Here is a 21,268-nt window from a genome sequence, read left to right on the forward strand (position 1 = left end):
TCACTGCTCATATGTCTGAATCTGTCAGAATCTGTCAGAATCTGGATTGTATTTGCATGAAGTGACCATTGAAATGTACTGTAGCACAAGAACTACTTTGCTACTACATTACAGCACTGTTCAGTAAGTTAGACACTTTTATTACAAAAATACAATTGCATGGGTGGGCGTCTCATTACACTATTTTATAACTGGCTATGGTGATGTATATTTTACAATTTAATACTTCACAGAGAATATGGCGTGCGTGCATGTGAGACGCATCCCATTCCCAGCAAAGGGCTGGTCGAGTCGGGTAGTATGCGGTGTGAAAGATAACCTACAGCACAGCACTGTACAGTACAGTTTGTATAGTATGAAGCTTATGGCTGCCAGGTATCAGACATCTGTGGAAGTAGCAAGGGTGTACTGTGTAAGGACACAGCTGTCCAAGCATCTCATTACGCTATTTCAAGGGGTATGGGGACACGTGATTGAATATACAGTACTGGAGAGGGGGGGGGGGGAATATTGTGAATGAGATAGAGAATGAGACGTCCAGTGTCTCAGACACAAGAGTGTCCCATTCTCGATTTGTGTTCACAATATTCAGCATTGGCTGTGGGAACTGCAGGCTGCAGTTATTATTTGCCCATGATACTCAGACATTACACAGCCCATTTGTCTGAGCATGTATTGTAATGTACTGTTGGAGTCGCAGCAATGTTCTCTGGAATGTGCATCCCATTCTTGGCGAATGGCGCCATTCCATCTGTATAGCAATCCGCCGCTGGATTGGTGAAGCATCTTCCCAGTGGTGGCGATATGCATTGCATGGATATTGGATAGTGTGCATCAATGGACCTCAGAGTGCCTGAGCGCACTACAAAGCGACACGCCAAAACCATTGCCATGGCGCGCTCATGCACCCGATGAGCCTGGCTCCATCTGTACATTACTTTCATAGCCTGCAATAAAAATATCTTTAATTTTGGTACTTGTTTCCTATCTGGGCGCCCACGATTTAAATCGCGGGCATCGGGGGTAAAATCGGGGCCATCGCGGCCGATAAAAAATCGGGTGCGATGTGCCAGACGCGATGCCCGCGATTTTCCCATAGAGAACAATGTTAAATGCCTCAATTTACCCGCGATGACCGCGATTTACCATAGGAAACAATGTTAAATGGATCAATTTCCCCAAATTATCATAGGGAACAATGGGAAATGGGGCAAAAACACCCCTGAACATAAAAATGTCCCCCCAAAAGTAGTTGACGCCACCCCGCCATCAACGTGAACCCGAAGCGTGGCGAGCGCAGCGAGCCCGCGAGGGGCGGCGGTACGCGTCCTCCGACCTTTTCATGCCCTACTAATCACTAGGGCGTGGAGTGAGAATAGAATAGTGTGGCGAGCGCAGCGAGCCACCGAGCCCGAAGCGTGGCGAGCGCAGCGAGCCCCGCGAGGGGACGCGGATACCTTCACAGGTAAACGCGTCCCTTCGCGGGCTTCCCAGGTGTCCGCGTCGCCATGGACACCTGGGAAGCCCGCGAGGGGACGCGTATAACTGTGAAGGTATCCGCGTCCCCTCGCGGGGCTCGCTGCGCTCGCCACGCTTCGGGCTCGGTGGCTCGCTGCGCTCGCCACACTATTCTATTCTCACTCCACGCCCTAGTGGATAGTAGGGCATGAAAAGGTCGGAGGACGCGTACCGCCGCCCCTCGCGTGCTCGCTGCGCTCGCCACGCTTCGGGTTGGCGTGGATCGTGGGGTGGCGTTCAAAATTTGGGGGGACATTTAAGGGTTAATTGTGCCTATTTGGGCTCTGTAGCCCATTTAACATTGATTCCTATGGCCACATCGGGTCCATTGAGGCATTTAACAGTAAAATCGCGTCGGTCGGGCCATTTAACATTGATTCCTATGGGAAATCGGGTGCATCGCGTCGCGGGCATCGCGGGTACATTTATGGCCGGCCGCGACGCGACCGACGCGATTTTCATGTTTAACATGGGTTTCAATGGGAAATCGCGGGCATCGCGTCGGTCGCGTCGCGGCCAGACAGAAATGTACCCGCGATCACCACGACGGGCGCCCAGATAGGAAACAAGTACCTTAATTTTTAATATAATCATATATTTGTTACATTACCAGCAGGTGTCACTGTTGTTTCACACAAGGAATAGAAAAACACTACAACAATCATTTTATACTTTCATTAATAGACATTTTAGTTTAGCATTATTATCAGCCCAAAGGGATGGTCTGTTGTTTCCTTTAATAGGAGCATTTTAATGTCAAAGTACCTTAAGGCCCATACACACTGGGTGACTTTGAGCTGAAAGCTGCTCAAAACAGCAAGTTTGAGCGGCTTTCAGCTCAAAGCCGCCCAGTGTGTATGGCCCGGCAATGATCGGTGAGCGCTGCATCATCGCCGGGAAAGCCGTTCATCTGCTGGTATTGATGCCGGGCACCGAGCGCCGGGCAGGGGGAAAGCTGCTCAGAGTGTATGCACTGAGCAGCTTTCCCCCCCAGCGATGATAGCAATAATCGCTGTCCATACACACTGGGCATAATCACCCAGTGTGTATGGACCTTTATACACCTCCATAACACATGCCCACCTCTGCCACAAATAGCAATCAATGAGCTGACTAAAATTCCTGGATACCTGTTATCTGACATTTATTCAGGCCCTATTATCTAAGCAGGGTTGCCGACCCTCCCGGAATTTGCGGGAGTCTCCCGAAAATCGGGTCCTTCCTCCCGGCCCCCGGAAGGGTGGGCAACCCTCCCGGAATCAGGGGGACCCCCACTGAGCCCCCCGATCGCGGCATTTATATGCCGCAATCCGCGGGTCTCAGGGGAGGGGGCGGAGCTAAAACGGCACAATCGTGTCGTTTTAGCCCCGCCCCCTCCATGGATATCAGTTATTTAGTCTATTTCCCGTAATGGGGGCGGGGCTTAATGACTTCACGGTTAAGCCCCGCCCCCAAAAGTCGTAATGAAAGATTCCTCTCCGGGCTTCTCCCGGAGAGGATTTTTTGAGAGTCGGCAACCCTGTATCTAAGTCATACTTCTTTGTAGATCCCAAATAAAGTAAGTATTATAGGAAACTATATCAGCTGTCACTGTTATTGTTGATGAATTATGGGGAAATAAATTTGTGTAAAAAAATGTGACACGGGAGATTCAGATTTCATAAGTTATACTTGGCCTAAAGGTGCCCATACACTAGGGTGGTTCACATGCAATTTGGTTACTTTCATGTGATTGCGGCAATCAACCGCATGAAAAGCCTCCAATATTATTGACAGCAGATCCGATGCCTGTGAGCGGCATCAGCTGCCAAAGTGATCTGTCGGATCGCATCCGAGCAGGACAGGCTTGGCTGGGATCGCATGCGATATATCGTATGCAAAAGGTCCTCATATAATATATTGCATGCAATCCTGCTGCCCGGGAAGGTTCCAGGCAGCGCAAAGGGGATTGTGTGCGACTTCTGTAAGGGGAGAAGTCACCCAAATGTATGGGCACCTTAAGATTACTGATTGCATACTTCTCCTAATCAAAGCCCATCTGAGGATAATGGAACATTGATGGACAATCAAGAGATCTGCATTCTAGACAAACATCTACCCATATACCCATCTACCCATATATCTACCCATTCTGTATATCTACCCATATATGTAATTGCTCCCAATAAGTAGGTGGAATGAAGTAATAAATGGCATTCAATGAATGCAAAAATCTTGGTCTACTTTACCTACTGTATGGTTATAAAAGTCACATAATATTTCAATCTATCACATACAGTACTGTAAATTAGAACTAAAAAAAATGGAAAAATTGAGTTTCCATGGCTCCTGTGTGCGGGATATGGTCACTAGGTCCACAAACATTAGGTCGACAGCACTAGGTAGACATGCATGAAGGTTGATATGACTGAAGGTCGACATGGGTTAGGTCGATACAAGCATTAGGTTGACATGGGGAAGGATATTTTATGCCCTACCATCCACAGGGGCGTGGTGGGAGATTAAAATAGTGTGTTGAGTGTACCAAGGCACCGTGCCAAAGCATGGCAAGCTCAGTGAGCCATGCAAGGGGACGCGGTGCTCTTTTTTTGTGTCCATGTCGACTGTGTTGTCATTTGGGTCAAAAAAGTAAAAAAAAAAAACACGTCGACCTTCTGTCTGTCAACATTCCCCATGTCGACCTAATGATTGTGTCGACCTAATGACCCTGTCAGCTTAACCCCATGTCGACATTCAGTCATGTTGTCCTTCATGCATGTTGACCTAGTGGTGTTGACCTAATGCTTGTCAACCAATGATCCATCCCCCTGTATGCAGGGTTGCTGAGATAGGGGGCTTTGGCACCGATTACCCAGCATCGGGCTTGTTGGAGGCGCTTGTCAGGAACTGGGGATTACAAATGAACCCTCTTTGTAGTGCTGCTGAGTGAAGTGTTAATAATTGAAAGTTATTGAGTTTATACTTAGTTATTCTATATATTCCTAGTTTGGATTTTATTTTTGTGCAATGTAAATGTTTATATATACTGTTGAGCATTTTATTTAAAAAATATGTAAACTTTTTAAAGATACTGCAAATCACCTAGGGGCCTATTTATTTTACTTAACTTTTTATGTAGCTAATCACATTTCCTATACTTATAATGGGAAATGCAAACTGGCCAAATTTACAAAGTAAAAAATGTAAATTAAAAACACAGTGAGCCCTGTAATATCAATGCGAGTGGTGTCATCGGGAGGCGGGGCCAGGGAGGCACTCGGAGATGACAGCATCTTCCAGCGGCGTCTTTACAGCACAGTGAATGGGACCCGGATTACCCATTCACACTGCCCCTGGACCCGCGATGGTCAAGGCTCAGGTTAAAATACCGGAATGCAGGACCTGGGACGATCTTTCAGCACCCTTTCATACTGACCGATTTCCTGGCTTGTTGCGTGTTCATTTGCAATAACCCAGCAAATATTTGTCAGTGTTAAAGGGGTATATCTCTGCCCTTAGGCTGAGAAATCAGTGCAGGGACAGGTCCAGTGCAATCAGCTACAGTATGTGTGTCCAATGGACACAGGCTGATGACTGTGTAAACAAAATTTTAAATAAATCATACTTCCCCAGGATCCGGTGGTCTGTTGAGGGCTGCTGGTCATTAGGGTCAGTGCTCTGCAAAGCAGTAGCTGACTTTACAGCACTGGGGGTCACAGAAAGAGGAAGCCCTGAAGGCTGGCAGTACTGCAGGAGCTGATCCCTGTGTAGTGAGCATGAATAAGCGATGGTAGGGGGTCATCGCGACGGGGAGAGGATGCTGGTGGTAGCTGTGATGTTGACGGCAGGAAATGTGCAGCACAGCATCAGGTTATTTTTCCATAAACTACAACTATAGTGATGCGGAGACCCAATGCAGGGACATACTGTAGCTTTATCGTAAGCTTGATAAGTGGTGCACCCCACTTCTTTTGGGGTACCCTACCAGCAGGGCACCCTCACCCCTCTTCTATACCTTTCTTGTTTCCCTTCTCTACTTCTCTCTTTATCATGTTATTTTATACATATTGATATTCCTGTTATTGCTATATACTTGGCTACAACATGTTGTTACTGACATTAGGCCTAATTCAGCACTAGTTGAGGCCCTCTCCACACAGGGCATGGCCATCCATCATGCCGGGTGCCACGATGTGCTTGCAAAATTTTCCATTTGAATCGATATTGTGTGAGCGCTTTATTATACCACGAAGGGCTCACATGTTAACGATAGCCCTTTGACTGGCCAGATGAGCTACAAAGCCAGTCACCATACCACCATGTTTTGGGTCGCAGTAGCTGTATGTGACGTCATTCTACCCCGGAGTACAGTGCAAACAGTCCGGGCACGTCGGTGTTGTCCTTACTGCGCCCCTGTAATCACTGTGTAATACTGAGTTAAGCCCAGTTTCTCTTATTATCTGACATGTGACGCTCCATTACAATTGTTCACGTGAAGTTTATTTCCTTTTGTGTTTTGCTCTGCTCTGATACTATGACGCATTTAAAACTGATAAATAGACCAGTTAAAAAAATAAAGCATCTGTAGTCTATGCATACAGTATGATGAAGAAAGGCTATTTCCATGCTCTCAATAGAAACTAACGTCCATTCAAATACAAGAGCGTAACTACCATAGGTGCAAGGGGTGCAGCTGCTATGAGGCCCTGAGCTGAAGGGGGCCCATCTTTACTGTCTAAGTAATATGTTTATGCTGTTTATGCTGTTTATGCTGAAGGGGGCCCATCTTTACTGTACTTCAGTCAGTGGTTCCCAAACTTTTTTCAATCATGGCACCCTTGAGTATAAGAATTTTTTTCGCAGCACCCCAGGCGAAAACCTTATACTTAAGAAATGTAGATGTAATATATTAAATGAAGACATTTGTGATTATAGGTCATTGTTAGTGTTTAATTATGTAGTGATAGATAAGGTTCAATTCTGTTTGTCTATATATTTATTAATTGGTAGCAAAAAGCAATGGTTTTGACTATTATATTAAATATAAACTATTTGAATTTGTCCTGGACTACCAGTCCAGGGCACCCCTGCAGGTGTTCCTAAGGCACCCCAGGGTGCCACGGTACACAGTTTGGGAACCACTGGTCTAAGTAATACATTTATCACCATCAGTTGCTAAATAGGGGGCCTTTAAAAACGTTTGCTATGGAGCCTACAAATATCTAAAACGCCCCTGACATATGTCCATCTTAAAAAATAAAATACACATATTCATAAATTACATTAAAAGCACTGTATGCCAAGTGATACATATATTTTTTTTTTTATTGCAGGGAGCAACTCTTGTTGCAGATACAATGCACCTCTTAAACCAGAACTTGACAATTTCCTTTGGTATTGAAAGGTAATACTCAATACGATCATATGAATATTAAAGCAAAGACATAACCAAATATTGCATCAACAATATTACCACATACACCACTGTTGCTGGACCTGCATTCCTGTGCCTGCTGTCATTAGGTGAACAGCACTAAATCGATCCTCTGGAAAAGGTGGCACAGGCAGGTTGCCCCTCCCCCTTTGCCCACTGCCTCAAAGGCTCAGTATACTGAGAGGTGTGTATTGGGAGAATAGCACTGGAATAACAGAAGCATTGTGTGGAGATTTTTCCCTCTGGGTACACCTCTCCATCAGGTCTCAGTTACAGTGCAGTGTAAAGATTGTCCCCAGCTACAAGTCAACCTTGGTTCAGGGACAGACAGACAATCAAAAGAAGGGGCAGCGGTTTCTTAAATCTTGAAGACTGCCAACCAAGAAGATGCAAAATGGCAACTTCTCGTTGGTTGGCGGTTCCCCCAAAAAGTACCCCTCCTTTTGATAATAACTGTTCATAGTATCTCTCTGTATTTATGTAGACAGTTTTAGTAAGTACTGTTTATTAATATTTCAGATAAGGTTATACAGTGGGCATACAGTAGGTGTATGTGTTTGTTATTGATATTAAAAATCAAATACAGTGATGTGCAGATTATATTTCATATATCTCTACCTATTAATTCAGTGACACAGTTAATTATGGCTATTCAGTCTTCATTGTATATCCAAAAGAAAGAGGATATTTTGCAAGAGAGAAAATAATCCTTAAATCTTAAAAATTGTACTTGTATTAGTATTTGTTAAAAAGAAGAAAGAGCAGACCTGTGCAAATTTTTTAACCTATAGAATCTCACGAGGTGATCTTCTTCTGTGCCTTGTGAAAATTTTAGAGAGATTAAGACTTTAACATACATACATACAACATATATTGTGTTTGTGCCGATGCACAGGAAAAGATAGGGGTGTTTATAGAGATTAAAATGAATTTCCCTTTGGCTGGCTACTATTGATGCTGTGATTTTAGTTCAAGTCCTCATAGGAAGGAAGGTTTATGTTGTTCAATCACCAATTAATTTGGTTCTATCATGTGTGTTATTTTTGGTGAGTTGTCTCCCACGTGTAAATACGTCGGTTTATTGGATCTTGTTTTTATCTGGCAAGTATTTGTTTCAGGGTTACGTGCATTTATTTTGATTTTATTTTATTTTAGATACACGTTAAATGTATCTGCCTCTCGCCCTTTATTTCGGGTCCAAATCTCTTGTGATTTGGGTACTCGGGATAATTCCTCCAGATAGTTATTCTCAAACTAATTTTCTGGTTCCCTCTGAGTATTTTCTTTAAATAGTTGTTGCCATATAGTGGCTGTTTTCAAATAATGCACGTGAATACGCCTGTTTCAGATTATCCTAGATCCCCGCTGTGTCTCTCTCCCAATTTATTAGCTCTCTCTCACTGAGCTGTTTTATTTTTTTATTTTTTTTGGGGGGGGGGGGGGGGCTGATGAGTTTATTTCGCAGCTTTATATTGGTATACTGATTTTCTGGTTTTTTGGTGAGACTGCTTATCCCAGCAATTCGGCTCTCTCTCACTGAGCTCATATAATTTGCTGAGTGTATTTGAGGATTATTCAAGCGGTAATTTTGTGCGTGTTGACAGTTTCGGTTTTATTTTAATAACCAGATTGTGGTTTTAATTCCACTTGCTCTGTCCAGTGTAGTATTACTATCTTATATATTCTGCCTTTATTGGCGCAGTTAGGATAGTATTAGAAGTGGTTGTATATAGTTGTTTAATCCACGTCTCTAGTGTACTGGTTTTCTGGTATCTTATAGATCTGCTGTCTCAGTAATTCCGCTCTCTCTCACTGAGCTGTCACAAATTACCAATATATTTCAGAATTATTTCTGGTGCATTGGCAGTCTCCAGTTTATACTCAGATTGTGGTTTGAATTCCACTCTTTCTATCCAGTTTGTTAATGCTATCCAATATATTCTGCTTTTATCAGCACAGTCAGGAAAATATTTGGGACAGTGGTGTATTTTATATCTAGTTTCAGCAGTTTCTAGGTATATGAGTCGAGTACTTGGGATAATTCCTCCAGATAGTTATTCGCAAACTAATTTTCTGGTTCCCTCTGAGTACTTTCTTCTAAAGATAGGGGGGGCTGACACGTGTTTCTGGCTCTGATGAAGCTAAGCCTGTGAAACACGTGTCAGCCCCCCTAAGCTGGCTACTTTTGTTGCAAAATCAATGAAATGTATAAATAATGATATAATGATGCTGTGATGTAATTGAAAGTAGATACAAGTCTCTGAAAGGAAGGCTAACAGTTATCTGAGCAAAACCAGTACCTAGAAACAGCTGAAACCAGATAAAATATATTACTATCTTTATATTTGCCCTAAATTGCGCTGATAGAAGCAGAATATACTGGATAGTACTAACATACTGGACAGAATAAGTGGAATTTAAACCACAATATAAACATAAACCTGAGACTGCTAATATGCTAGAAATAACTCTGAAATATATGAGTAACCTGTGACAGCTCAGTAAGAGAGGGCTGATTCACTAAGACAGCAGGTCTATAAAACACCAGAAAACCAGTATACTAGAGTTGTTGATTAAATAACTATCCTAACTGCGCCAGAAAAAGGCAGAATATATAAGATAGTAACACTATACGGGACAGAATAAGTGGAATTAAAACCACAATCTGGTCATTGAAATAAAATAAAACTGTAACCACCAAACATGCAAATAATTATTTCCTGAATAATTCTCAGGTACACTCAGCAAAGTACATGAGCTCAGTGAGAGAGAGCCTAATTACTGAGATAAGCAGCCTTATAAAACACCAGAAAACCAGTATATTAACATAAAGTTGTGAAATAAACTTATCTGCTCCCCCAAAAAATAGCTCAGTGAGAGAGAGCTAAAAATTGAGAGAGAGATACAGCAGGAATCTAGGATAATTGGAAATAGATGTATTAACATGCATTATTTAAAAATAGCCACTAGATGGCAATAATTATTGAAAGAAAGTACTCAGAGGGAACCAGAAAATTAGTTTGCGAATAACTATCTGGAGGAATTATCCCAAGTACTCGACTCATATACCTAGAAACTGCTGAAACTAGATATAAAATACACCACTGTCCCAAATATTTTCCTGACTGTGCTGATAAAAGCAGAATATATTGGATAGCATTAACAAACTGGATAGAAAGAGTGGAATTCAAACCACAATCTGAGTATAAACTGGAGACTGCCAATGCACCAGAAATAATTCTGAAATATATTGGTAATTTGTGACAGCTCAGTGAGAGAGAGCGGAATTACTGAGACAGCAGATCCATAAGATACCAGAAAACCAGTACACTAGAGACGTGGATTAAACAACTATATACAACCACCTCTAATACTATCCTAACTGCGCCAATAAAGGCAGAATATATAAGATAGTAATACTACACTGGACAGAGCAAGTGGAATTAAAACCACAATCTGGTTATTAAAATAAAACCGAAACTGTCAACACGCACAAAATTACCACTTGAATAATCCTCAAATACACTCAGCAAATTATATGAGCTCAGTGAGAGAGAGTCGAATTGCTGGGATAAGCAGTCTCACCAAAAAAAAACAGAAAATCAGTATACCAATATAAAGCTGTGAAATAAACTCATCAGCCCCCCCCCCCCCCCCCCCCCAAATAAAACAGCTCAGTGAGAGAGAGCTAATAAATTGGGAGAGACACAGCGGGGATCTAGGATCATTTGAAACAGGCGTATTCACGTGCATTATTTGAAAACAGCCACTAGATGGCAACAACTATTTAAAGAAAATACTCAGAGGGAACCAGAAAATTAGTTTGAGAATAACTATCTGGAGGAATTATCCCGAGTACCCAAATCACAAGAGATTTGGACCCGATATAAAGGGCGAGAGGCAGATACACTTAACGTGTATCTAAAATAAAATAAAATCAAAATAAATGCACGTAACCCTGAAACAAATACTTGCCAGATAAAAACAAGATCCAATAAACCGACGTATTTACACGTGGGAGACAACTCACCAAAAATAACACACATGATAGAACCAAATTAATTGGTGATTGAACAACATAAACCTTCCTTCCTATGAGGACTTGAACTAAAATCACAGCATCAATAGTAGCCAGCCAAAGGGAAATTCATTTTAATCCCTATAAACACCCCTATCTTTTCCTGTGCATCGGCACAAACACAATATATGTTGTATGTATGTATGTTAAAGTCTTAATCTCTCTAAAATTTTCACAAGGCACAGAAGAAGATCACCTCGTGAGATTCTATATGTTAAAAAATCTGCACAGGTCTGCTCTTTCTTCTTTTTAACAAATACTAATAAAAGTACAAGTTTTAAGATTTAAGGATTATTTTCTCTCTTGCAAAATATCCTCTTTCTTTTGGTGTGCATCCGCAGTGCAACTCTCTTCTCTCTCAAAGTTACTGTTACGATTTTGTTGCCCGGATAGCACCCACCGCCTATATGGATAAAATAATGGCGCTCGAATCAATGTTTCCCTAAACAATATATAAGGGACATCACATAAGAGAAACGTGTGTGCGGACCCTCAACCCCCTCCCCTCATCCCTATTATCTACTGTTCATTGTATATCCCACTGTTCTTATACCTAGGTATGGTGTAGCTGATCATATGCACCGTCCTTTAATCTTTATCTCTGTCTTAATCAGCATTTGGTGTTCCTACACCGAGCTAGAGGGGTACATGGGAACCTTTGGTAGGCCCCACTGCTTGCGGGCCCACCTCCTACTCTAGGGATCAGAACTATGGTGTATTTCTGTAGGTCTTTAATCTGGTACATCATGAATGCACTTGCAATGTATTGGCTTGTCACACCCCATCTGGAAACTGGGCATACCACTAAACATGGGCCCCTACCATGGCATTCCCCGAGTGGGCCATTCATGCACCAGTATAATATTGTTCCTACATAATCCTGTACATTCCTAGACTGACAAAATTTATACATCCAACAATATGATATGTATGTAATTACTGCTGGATGACTAATTGCTCATTTTGCTTTGTCTCCTAAATATAAATTACTCCAAACATTTGCTGGTGTCATTGCAACCCATATTATATGATTATGAGGTCATGATTCTATTCTCGGGTGTCCTGGAGTAGTAACAATTATTAGAGCCGAGCATATTTCTAGTTTTAAACTGGGTGCTCAGAAATGCCGATGTGTCTTTCTGATATGCCTGATTGAACAAGATTAATGGAAATGTTTATTATATCACGTTATCAACACTGCCAGGAGCAGACGAGTCTTCAGGTTCTACCCTTAACACACAGATTTCATGGTATTCTGACTGCATTATCTCACCCAGGGGAGTATGTTCATCTCAGTCACCCGATTCAAGTTGGAGTTTGGTGCCCCATTCACCTGTGTGTATCATTTTAGAGTCCAGCAGAATTGCTTTCTGCAGTGCAAGCTGAGTGGTACCAGGCCGGAGACATTCAGACCCCTATTGCAGATGTTAGCATGGCTCCTGGTATATAGTTAAATAACTACAGTTGCGCCACAGAGCTCCATTGTAGGAGAATTGGTTACACTTGGATACCGCTGTGAACAACACAGATGCTGCTGTACATGCAGGTGCCCCTTTCAGGGAGTAGAGCCCGAGGGCTGGTGCCTCCATTGCCTCTAGGAAGTACGCCCCAGACACACAGAAAGTTCTGCTGTCCCACAATAATATAGGAGGAATGCTGAGCCTATGTGGCCGATGAGCTAAGGCCTTATAGTGTAACACATTTTCTTCATGTGAATAATCCCCAACTTCGGGACAAATATGTATTGTGGCAGAGCCAGCATTCCCCCTCTTGGAAGTAATGTGGAGGATCCAGACTAGGGGCCTTATTTTGGTTCATTCTTTCTGACAAAATCCTTCTTAGATGGGCAAAACCATGTGCACTGCAGGTGGGGCAGATGTTACTTGTGCAGAGAGAATTAGATTTGGGTGGGGTTTTACTTCAAAGTGAGATCTATATTGCAGTGTAAAAATAAAGCAGTCAGTATTTTCCCTGCACAGATACAAAATAACTCACCCAAATCTAATTCTCTCTGCACATGTTACATCTGCCCCCCCCCTGCAGTGCACATGGTTTTGTCCATCTAAGAAGGATTTTGTCAGAAAGAATGAAACAAAATAAGGCCCTAGGTTTTGGTAGCAGAATCCCATGTGTAATCAGCAGCACCTGGGAGTTCCTGTTATAAGGGTTTCCAGGGCAGATTCACCTTGCTCTCGATGGTGGAATATCTATCTACTGGACCTGAGTGATAGGCCGGGGGTGTTACAGTTTAGGGACCAGTGGAGCCTTTAAAGAGTCTGCTATGATGAGAGTGCCTTATGCTAATGCATGTAATACCAACTGCATATGAATTTAACCTGCTATGCTGTAACCTGCTGTTGAGAATAAACAACAAAGTTGACATCTGAGACCTGTGTTTGTGATCCTTGTCATAGTATTTGTTAAAGAGGGCACTTATCACTGTTACAGACCATTGCATTTATCTTTGTTTCCTAGATCTAAAGCTTGGCCTATTGCAAAGAAGGAAAAACAAATAGAATTTAAGCGTGGTGCACTTATAAAACATACATTTTTCCATAATCTTGACTGTAATAAAACATTCAGGGTATCTTTAAAAAATATATTTTTTTTTAAATGAAAGATTTTAGAATAAATGCATAAGAAACTTGGAACTGTGTGTTTTAAAATAAATACAGTATCTTTCACTGCTAGTCAGATATATGATACCATCTAGGGCTATTTTTCAGCAGGCTCCAGCAGGAATTACTGTACAGGGCCAATGTTGAGGTTAAAATGTTCCACCTCACCATTAGAGGTGGTGGAACTCAGGCCCTTATTCTAGTTCACTCTTTCTGACAAAATCTTTCTTAGATGGACAAAACCATGTGCACTGCAGGGGGCAGATTTAAAATGTGCAGAGAGAATTAGATTTGGGTGAGTCATTTTGTTTATGTGCAGGGTAAATACTGGCTGCTTTATTTTTACACTGCAATATAGATCTCACTTTGAAGTAAAACCCCTCCCAAATCTAATTATCTCTGCACAAGTAACACCTGCCTCACCTGCAGTGCACATGGTTTTGTCTATCTAAGAAAGATTTTGAACTAGAAGAAACTAGAAGAAAGAGTGAATTAGAATAAGGGATACAAGAAGAAATTAGAGATAGCGCTGAGCCAGGTGTATATATAACTATTATTTATTAACCAATAAAAATTAGTTTTACTTATATAAAAACATGTAATATACTTCAATTACATACAAGTGCCGGCCAGTACTACACAGAAAAATAAAAATGAAAAAACCTATTAAAAAATATATATATTAGCAGTTGGCACCGTGCTCATTACTTGAAATTAGTAAGGCTCACTTATTTATTATGATGTTTCTCTTGGTAACCTTAGGTTAGTAACACAGTTAGTCTTGTGTCCCAAAGTTTAGCTCTCTCACAGCTACTTCAGGTGGTTTGTTAATTAGCATGCATGCTTAAATGGTTAGTATAGGTTACAGTCATTAGTATGACAGAGATAGAACAAAGCTCAATTGAGCTATAACTTGCCACTCTTTCCAGCTGAGTCCTTTGGAAATAAGGTGGTGGTGTCCCAGCTGCTGATTCTCTGCAAAGCAAAGCAGCCCTTCAGGGTTCTTCCACGCTCAGGGATGGGCAGTCAGGATGGTTATGTAGCTGTATAGCTTTGTAGTGGTACCGGCACCTGTACAGTCTCCTTAGGGTCTCCTTTACGCATTTCCCCGCCTCTCACTAGGCGGCTTCCTCAGAAGGATGTGTATTTCTTCTTGTATTTGTGCTTTAAGGGGTGGGGTATCCCCTTAATAGAGACAGATGCAGACCCAGGGGAGCTATAATATAGACCTACGCTCTGATACACTTTTTTCTTTTCTTTCAACTAGAATAAGGGCCTCAGTTCCTGCTGGAGCCTGCTCAAAAATAGCCCTGATACCATCCATCTGCCCCGATTTTCACAGGACAGTCTTATTTTTTGGGACTGACCTGCTGTCCCATCTATGTGTTTTCATGGCAGACAGAGGGGCTGGAAGCATAGTCAGCAGCTCACAGAGCACTGCAAATGTCCCAACAGTGACGGAAAACAGCCAAGTGGCTCACAATCCTAACATTCACGTAAAGCCAGGCCTTGTTTTCCCAAGACTACACCCCTTTTCAGTAGAGATGAGCGGGTTCAGATCCTAGAGATCCGAACCCCCACAAACCTACCTGATCCGAGGCCGGATCCGAGGAGTTCGCCGGTTCCCGCCATCTTTCCAAGTCCAAATCGAGGCTAAAACGTCATCATCCGGCGTCGGATTCTCGCGAGATCTGGGGATATATAGTTCCCGGCGGTCAGCGCCATTTTTAAACAGGCTGGTGATTTCAGACAGCACATATGTGTCTGTGCTGTCTGCTGAGGGGTGTGAGGGGGAAACCTGCTGGGGGGGGGGGGGATGATTAATGCATAGAGGGGCTGCTAGTGCTACAGAGGGGGCTGCATTATTTTAATAAAAAAAAAATATTCAAAGCTGCCAGTGCCCATGGTGCCCGCATGTGTGCTGTATTTGTCCAGGGGTGCCCACATTTGTGCTGTATCAGTCCAGGGGTGCCCGCATGTGTACTGTATCCATCCAGGGGTGCCCACATTTTTGCTGTATCAGTCCAGGGGTTCCCACATGTGTACTGTATTTATTTAGGGGTGCCCACATGTGTGCTGTATTTGTCCAGGGGTGCCCACATGTGTGCTGTATCAGTCCAGGGGTACCCGCATGTGTACTGTATCCATCCAAGGGTGCCCACATGTGTGCTGTATTTGTCCAGGGGTGCCCACATGTGTGCTGTATCAGTCCAGGGGTGCCCGCATGTGTGCCGTATAATTCTATGGGTGCCCGCATGTGTCCCATATCAGTCCAGGGGTGCCTGCATGTGTGCCATATAATTCCATGGGTGCCCCCATGTGTCCTGTATCAGTCCTGGGGTGCCCGATTGTGTGCCGTATATTTTCAGGGGTGCCCCCATATGTGCCGTATCAGACCAGGGGAGCTGCCCTTTTTTAAATGAAAATAAAAATAAAGGGTTTTTTTTGTTGTATTTTTTTACTGCAAGGGCTGTTAAATGCACTGTAGTCCAGGGGTGAGCCAAGAGTGCTGTATAATTCATGGGGTGTTGCTAAGTCTGCCGTATAATTCCAGGTGTGCTGTTCTTTTTTCTAATTAAAACAATTCAAATTTTTATTTTTACTGCAGGAATTTGTCTGCCGTATAATTCCATTTCTGCCGCCATGTGTGCCATATCAGTCCAGGGGTGCCCTCATCTGTACCGTATAATTCCATGTGTGCTGTATCAGGTCAGGGATGCCCACATGTGTGATGCATAATTCCTGGGGTGAGCCAAGTGTGTCATATAATTCATGGGTTGCTGCAAGTCTGCTGTATAATTCATGGGGTGCTGCTAAGTGTGCCGTCACAGTCCAGGGATGATGCTAAGTGTGCAGTATCGGTCTAGGGGTGAGCCAAGTGTGCTGTATAATTTATGGGGTGCTGCTAAGTCTGCTGTATCAATCCAGGGGTGCTGCCATTTTTTTATTAAAAGAATAACTCTTTTTACTGCAGGAGTGTCACTATGTGTGCCGTATAATTCCATTTGTGCTGTGTCAGTCCAGGGGTTCCGCCATCTGTGCCGTATAATACCATGTGTGCTGTCATGTGTGCTGTATCAGGTCAGGGGTGCCACCATCTGTGCTGTATAATTCCTGGGGTAAGCCAAGTCTGCTGTATAATTCATGGGGTGCTGCCAAGTGTGCTGTATTAGTCCAGGGATGATGCTAAGTGTGCCGTATCAGTCCAGGGGTGATGCTAAGTGTGCTATATCAGTCCAGGGCTGAGCCAAGTCTGCCAAATAATTCCTGGGGTGAGCCAAGTCTGCCGTATAATTCATGGGGTGCTGCCAAGTGTGCTGTATTAGTCCAGGGGTGATGCTAAGTGTTCCGTATCAGTCTAGGGGTGATGCTAAGTGTGCCATATCAGTCCAGGGGTGAGCCAAGTCTGCCAAATAATTCCTGGGGTGAGCCAAGTATGCCGTATAATTCATAGGGTGCTGCCAAGTGTGCTGTATAAGTCCAGGGGTGATGCGAAGTGTGTCATATCAGTCCAGGGGTGATGCTAAGTGTGCCGTATCAGTCTAGTGTTTGTGCCGCCCACTTGTGTCGCTTATCATAGTTATCCAACTACTGTACTTCTGTGCAACCTTTTGGCCTAAAAACACTATTGTGAGGTGTTCAGAATAGACTGGAAATGAGTGGAGATCAATGATCTTGAGGTTAATAATAGCATAGGAGGAAAAAAACACCTAAATTCTGTGATTTTAGTGTTTTTTATGGTCTCTTTAAAAAAAAATCAGAACCCAAAAACCAAAAAATTGAGGGGGTGTTTTGGCAAAACCCAGTAGAACCCAAAACCTGAAGGTAATCAGAACCCAAAATGCGAAAAGTGGCCGGTGCACATCCCTACATTTCAGGACCTTGCATCTTCAGCGTGCGAGAGAGACAGGTGTTTGTTTACATCATTTAATTACTCTCCAAATAATCGGATTATTAGGCAAGTACGAGATGTTATCTGATCCTATGATTTGGATGATTATAATTAGGCTTCCTAATCACAGGTATCTGAGCTCAGCTGCAAAGTATCATTTTGATGGTTTTATATGTACTAAGGCTCGCTTGTTAAAGGGTAATAACCTGAACCGTGAACATCAGTTTTGCAGTTCAACTATGTGGGTGGATGCGCAGACTAGATCGGCTGTTCGTGTCTAGCATTGCCTTTGCATCCACTACTAAATCAGGACCAGTCTGAGCAATTTGACTGAAGCCCTAAGGATGCATTGCTATGCATTGTACTTCTGATCAGGGCCGGCGCCACCACTAGGCAAATCTAGGCATTTGCCTAGGGCGCCGGCCACTGGAGGGCAGCATTTCGCGCCCCCCCCCGTGCCGCGGGGGTACCTGTCCTGCGGCTGTATATATAAAGCTTGCGGCGGCGGCAGCGGGGGGTCCCTGCAGTCAATAAGAAATAGAGCGCCATCCGCCTGGCTACGCTGAAGCACGTCTGTTGTGGAAACACTGGCCGCACGCTGATTGGCTGAGATTCAGCCAATCAGCGTGCGCCGTGCGACCAGTGTTTTCACAACAGAAGCGCTTCCGCGTAGCCAGGCGGATGGCGCTCTATTTCTTATTGACTGCAGGGACCCCCCGTTGCCGCCGCCGCAAGCTTTATATACACAGCCGCAGGACAGGTACACACCCCCCCCCCCCCAGGCACCGGGGCGCCCCCACCCTGACTCGCCTGGGGCGCTCCGGTGCCTTGCACCGGCGTCTTGCACCGGCCCTGCTTCTGATTCCTCCATCCCATTAACTCCTGTAAATAATTGGATTCATCCTTAGCTTAACTGATCTAATAAAGACAATGCTATTGTAATGTTGTTCATCTTGCACATACATTATAGTGTATTCTGTATTTTCTTTTACTTTTCAGGTTGCAGTTCTATGAGATCAGCAGTGCTGTTGGTGCCATTAATGTAAGTATCGGCATATAGTCATCAAAATAAATAGAGAACGAAAAGCTACAAATTATTATAATTATTGATGATTTTTTTTTTTCCCAATATTGGAATTTGAAAAAGGCACAGTAATACCGTATAGCCAGTACTATTTTAATGGAAAAATAGGTCCAGGAACTCTGAGTCTTGGGGGTGGATCGATTAAATAAAGGGGGGGAGAGAGAGAGAGAGAGAGATAGAGAGAGAGAGATAGGTGTATATATTGTATTTAGAAACAAAGGCACTCATAGGTCAAATAAAACATTTTGCCCAAGAGCAGGTACAGGAACCCAGTTCCTGGTGATTTCATATTTAATTAGAGGTTCAGGAACTGAGTTCCTTCTGGTTCCTGCTGAAAAATAGCACTGCGTATAGCCCATTACATAATGGATCTGGTTGACAGGCAGAACTGCGTGTAATTTTTTGCCCACCGTTCACATTTGCTGCCAACCACCCCCCCCATTCGCAGTGTAAATGCCCTCGCATGGCTGCGAACACCGGGCATTCCCATGGGCGAATCGAATCCCCCAATCTGCCCCTAATACCCCCCACCATGCTCGCAGTCTTTGGTGCATATGCCCGCCGCATGCGAGCGCGTGAATCAGAAAACCCCAAAATTCAGAAATTGATATGAGAGCACTTCTAGCTGTTTTCAAGACCCTCTTCAATTGAAGAAGTTAATCTTGGTGTCATCAATAAGTGACATTTTATAAATATACCATACAAAGAGTGATGTTCATTTTATTTCCTTAGGACAGTTGTAGCTATTTCTTTACACCGCACATGAATAGACTAATAGTCATAACCTAAATGTACATTCATCTATTACCAGCCTTTTTCATGTCACCCGTGTCACATAATTGGTGCTTTAGCAATGTACATAAGTGCACCCTGTCCTTCCAAATGCATTCATAATCCCAAACCAGAAATAACTCCATTACAGATGACACAGTGAAGAATGGCATTAAAAAAGATTACATAGGCACCAATATTTACAGTGGTTCTGAACTCGACTACATCTGCATTGCAGGATTACTATACATATAAATGTAAATCACTGTCTGTATTCAAAGTTGGTGGCAAACATGTATACCCCTTTCACATCTCACCTTGGACACAGATTATTGCCGGGTTGGTGACATATGGACCTGGGTCAAGGTACGGTATGAAAGCACCATTCCTTATAACCCAGGTCAGCCAATCCCAGCAATTTGACCCAGGGTATAAGAAGGGTTAAATCCAGGTCGCCCTCTGTATATTGGGCAACCTGGTTTTGCATTATGAAAGGGGTAGTAGAAACACCTACCCCGGATCTGTGACAGCTGGTGCTGTAAATTGTCACATGACATGCATGATGGTGGCCTAGCATGAAGTGGGTTTGACCCTATGGGAAGCCCTAATTTACCTCAATGTGGGGGTGTGGCTCATGGACGTGCGGTGAGGTAAATGGCTCAAGAGTCCCTGGCAAGTACCAGAGCCAGATATGCACACAATATATGAACCATGTGGTACATGTCAGCATTATACACATGTGCAGCAGTGTGTACTGCTGGATATTCACTGAGTTTTGATAAGAGATGTGCAGAAAAGGTAGCCAGGTGAGGCACATGGAGACTCTGTCTTCTCTTTAGTGAAAGGAGCTAGGATGTCAAAGAGCAGCACCTGGTTGGCTGGTTTGGTGACACCCATGTATGGCCCTCACGACCAGTTACATTTCTGCACCCGCCCAATCCATCTTCTTGTGAAAGTAGCCAACAACGCTATCATCATACTGTACATTTGTACCAGCCCTTTCATTTGTGCAAGAGATCCATCTGAAGTTAGCCAGATCTCTACTCTATTATTAAACAACAAATGAATACGTAATGAGGGACATGACAAGTACGCAATTACTGTAGAGATACAGTACTCAAAAACATACATACAAAAATGAATTAAACCATGTTACTGACTTACTTTACAGGTCTCACAGTTAGAAATGTCTCTAGGACAAAGTCTGCAAGAATCCATACTGCACGCTATAAACAGTAAGATCTCTTAAAGTTTATTTTAAATAATTTCAGTTCCTACATTTGGTGATTAAAATAAATGTACTGCTTTTATTTTCAGATGGTCTACGCGATGGTGTTCCCATGCCTACACTTGATAATATAACGCTACAGGACTCAGCAATATCAATCTCTCCTGTAAGACTTATTTTACATATAGGTATTGGCGGATTAAAGTCTACTAGTTTTACACCTTGCAAAATAACGACTTCTGCAATGTAACTTCACTTTGAGCTTTGATAGTTATTAGCCCACAAACTCTCCCCCCCCCCCCCCCCCCCCCACAGCCTCAGCCCCTACCTACTCCTACCTCCAGTCTCTGTCTTCATAGCTCCCTCTCTCCATATCCAGCAAGATTGAAACAGCAGTGTCCCTGCAAAAATTGCTTTCACTTTCTGTTATGACATCTTGTAGCACATAAAGGAGTCATTTGATCTGTGGAGTGGCCTCTAGTGGTCAGTAGCAGTACTTTACCTCATTAGTTATACATAGAGGAATCATTTAAAAAGTGTATTCAATATCAATACGACATATTGCAAAAAAAAAAATTATCATTCCCAACATGAGCCTTTGTCAAGACATAGCCAGCTATACACAATATCTAGTGTCAATCAAATCACTGGATATTGTGTAAAGCT

The 21,268-nt window shown here is 43.1% G+C and overlaps 1 protein-coding gene across 2 annotated transcripts in view; it reads left to right on the top strand.

Annotated features, from left to right (window-relative positions):
• The window catches only part of LOC146007125 (bactericidal permeability-increasing protein-like), a 111,143-nt gene that overhangs the window by 82,088 nt on the left and 7,787 nt on the right, over positions 1-21,268 (top strand). For both annotated transcript variants that reach the window (XM_083145499.1, XM_083145500.1), the window contains 4 exons: positions 6,831-6,901; positions 18,519-18,561; positions 20,546-20,609; positions 20,692-20,768. In XM_083145499.1, coding sequence (XP_083001625.1) covers positions 6,831-6,901; positions 18,519-18,561; positions 20,546-20,609; positions 20,692-20,768 — 255 coding nt within the window. The remainder of the gene's footprint in view (positions 1-6,830; positions 6,902-18,518; positions 18,562-20,545; positions 20,610-20,691; positions 20,769-21,268) is intronic.

Source organism: Crinia signifera, chromosome 6 (assembly GCF_055691185.1).
Source record: "Crinia signifera chromosome 6, ASM5569118v1, whole genome shotgun sequence".
Classification (NCBI taxonomy): Eukaryota; Metazoa; Chordata; class Amphibia; order Anura; family Myobatrachidae; genus Crinia; species Crinia signifera.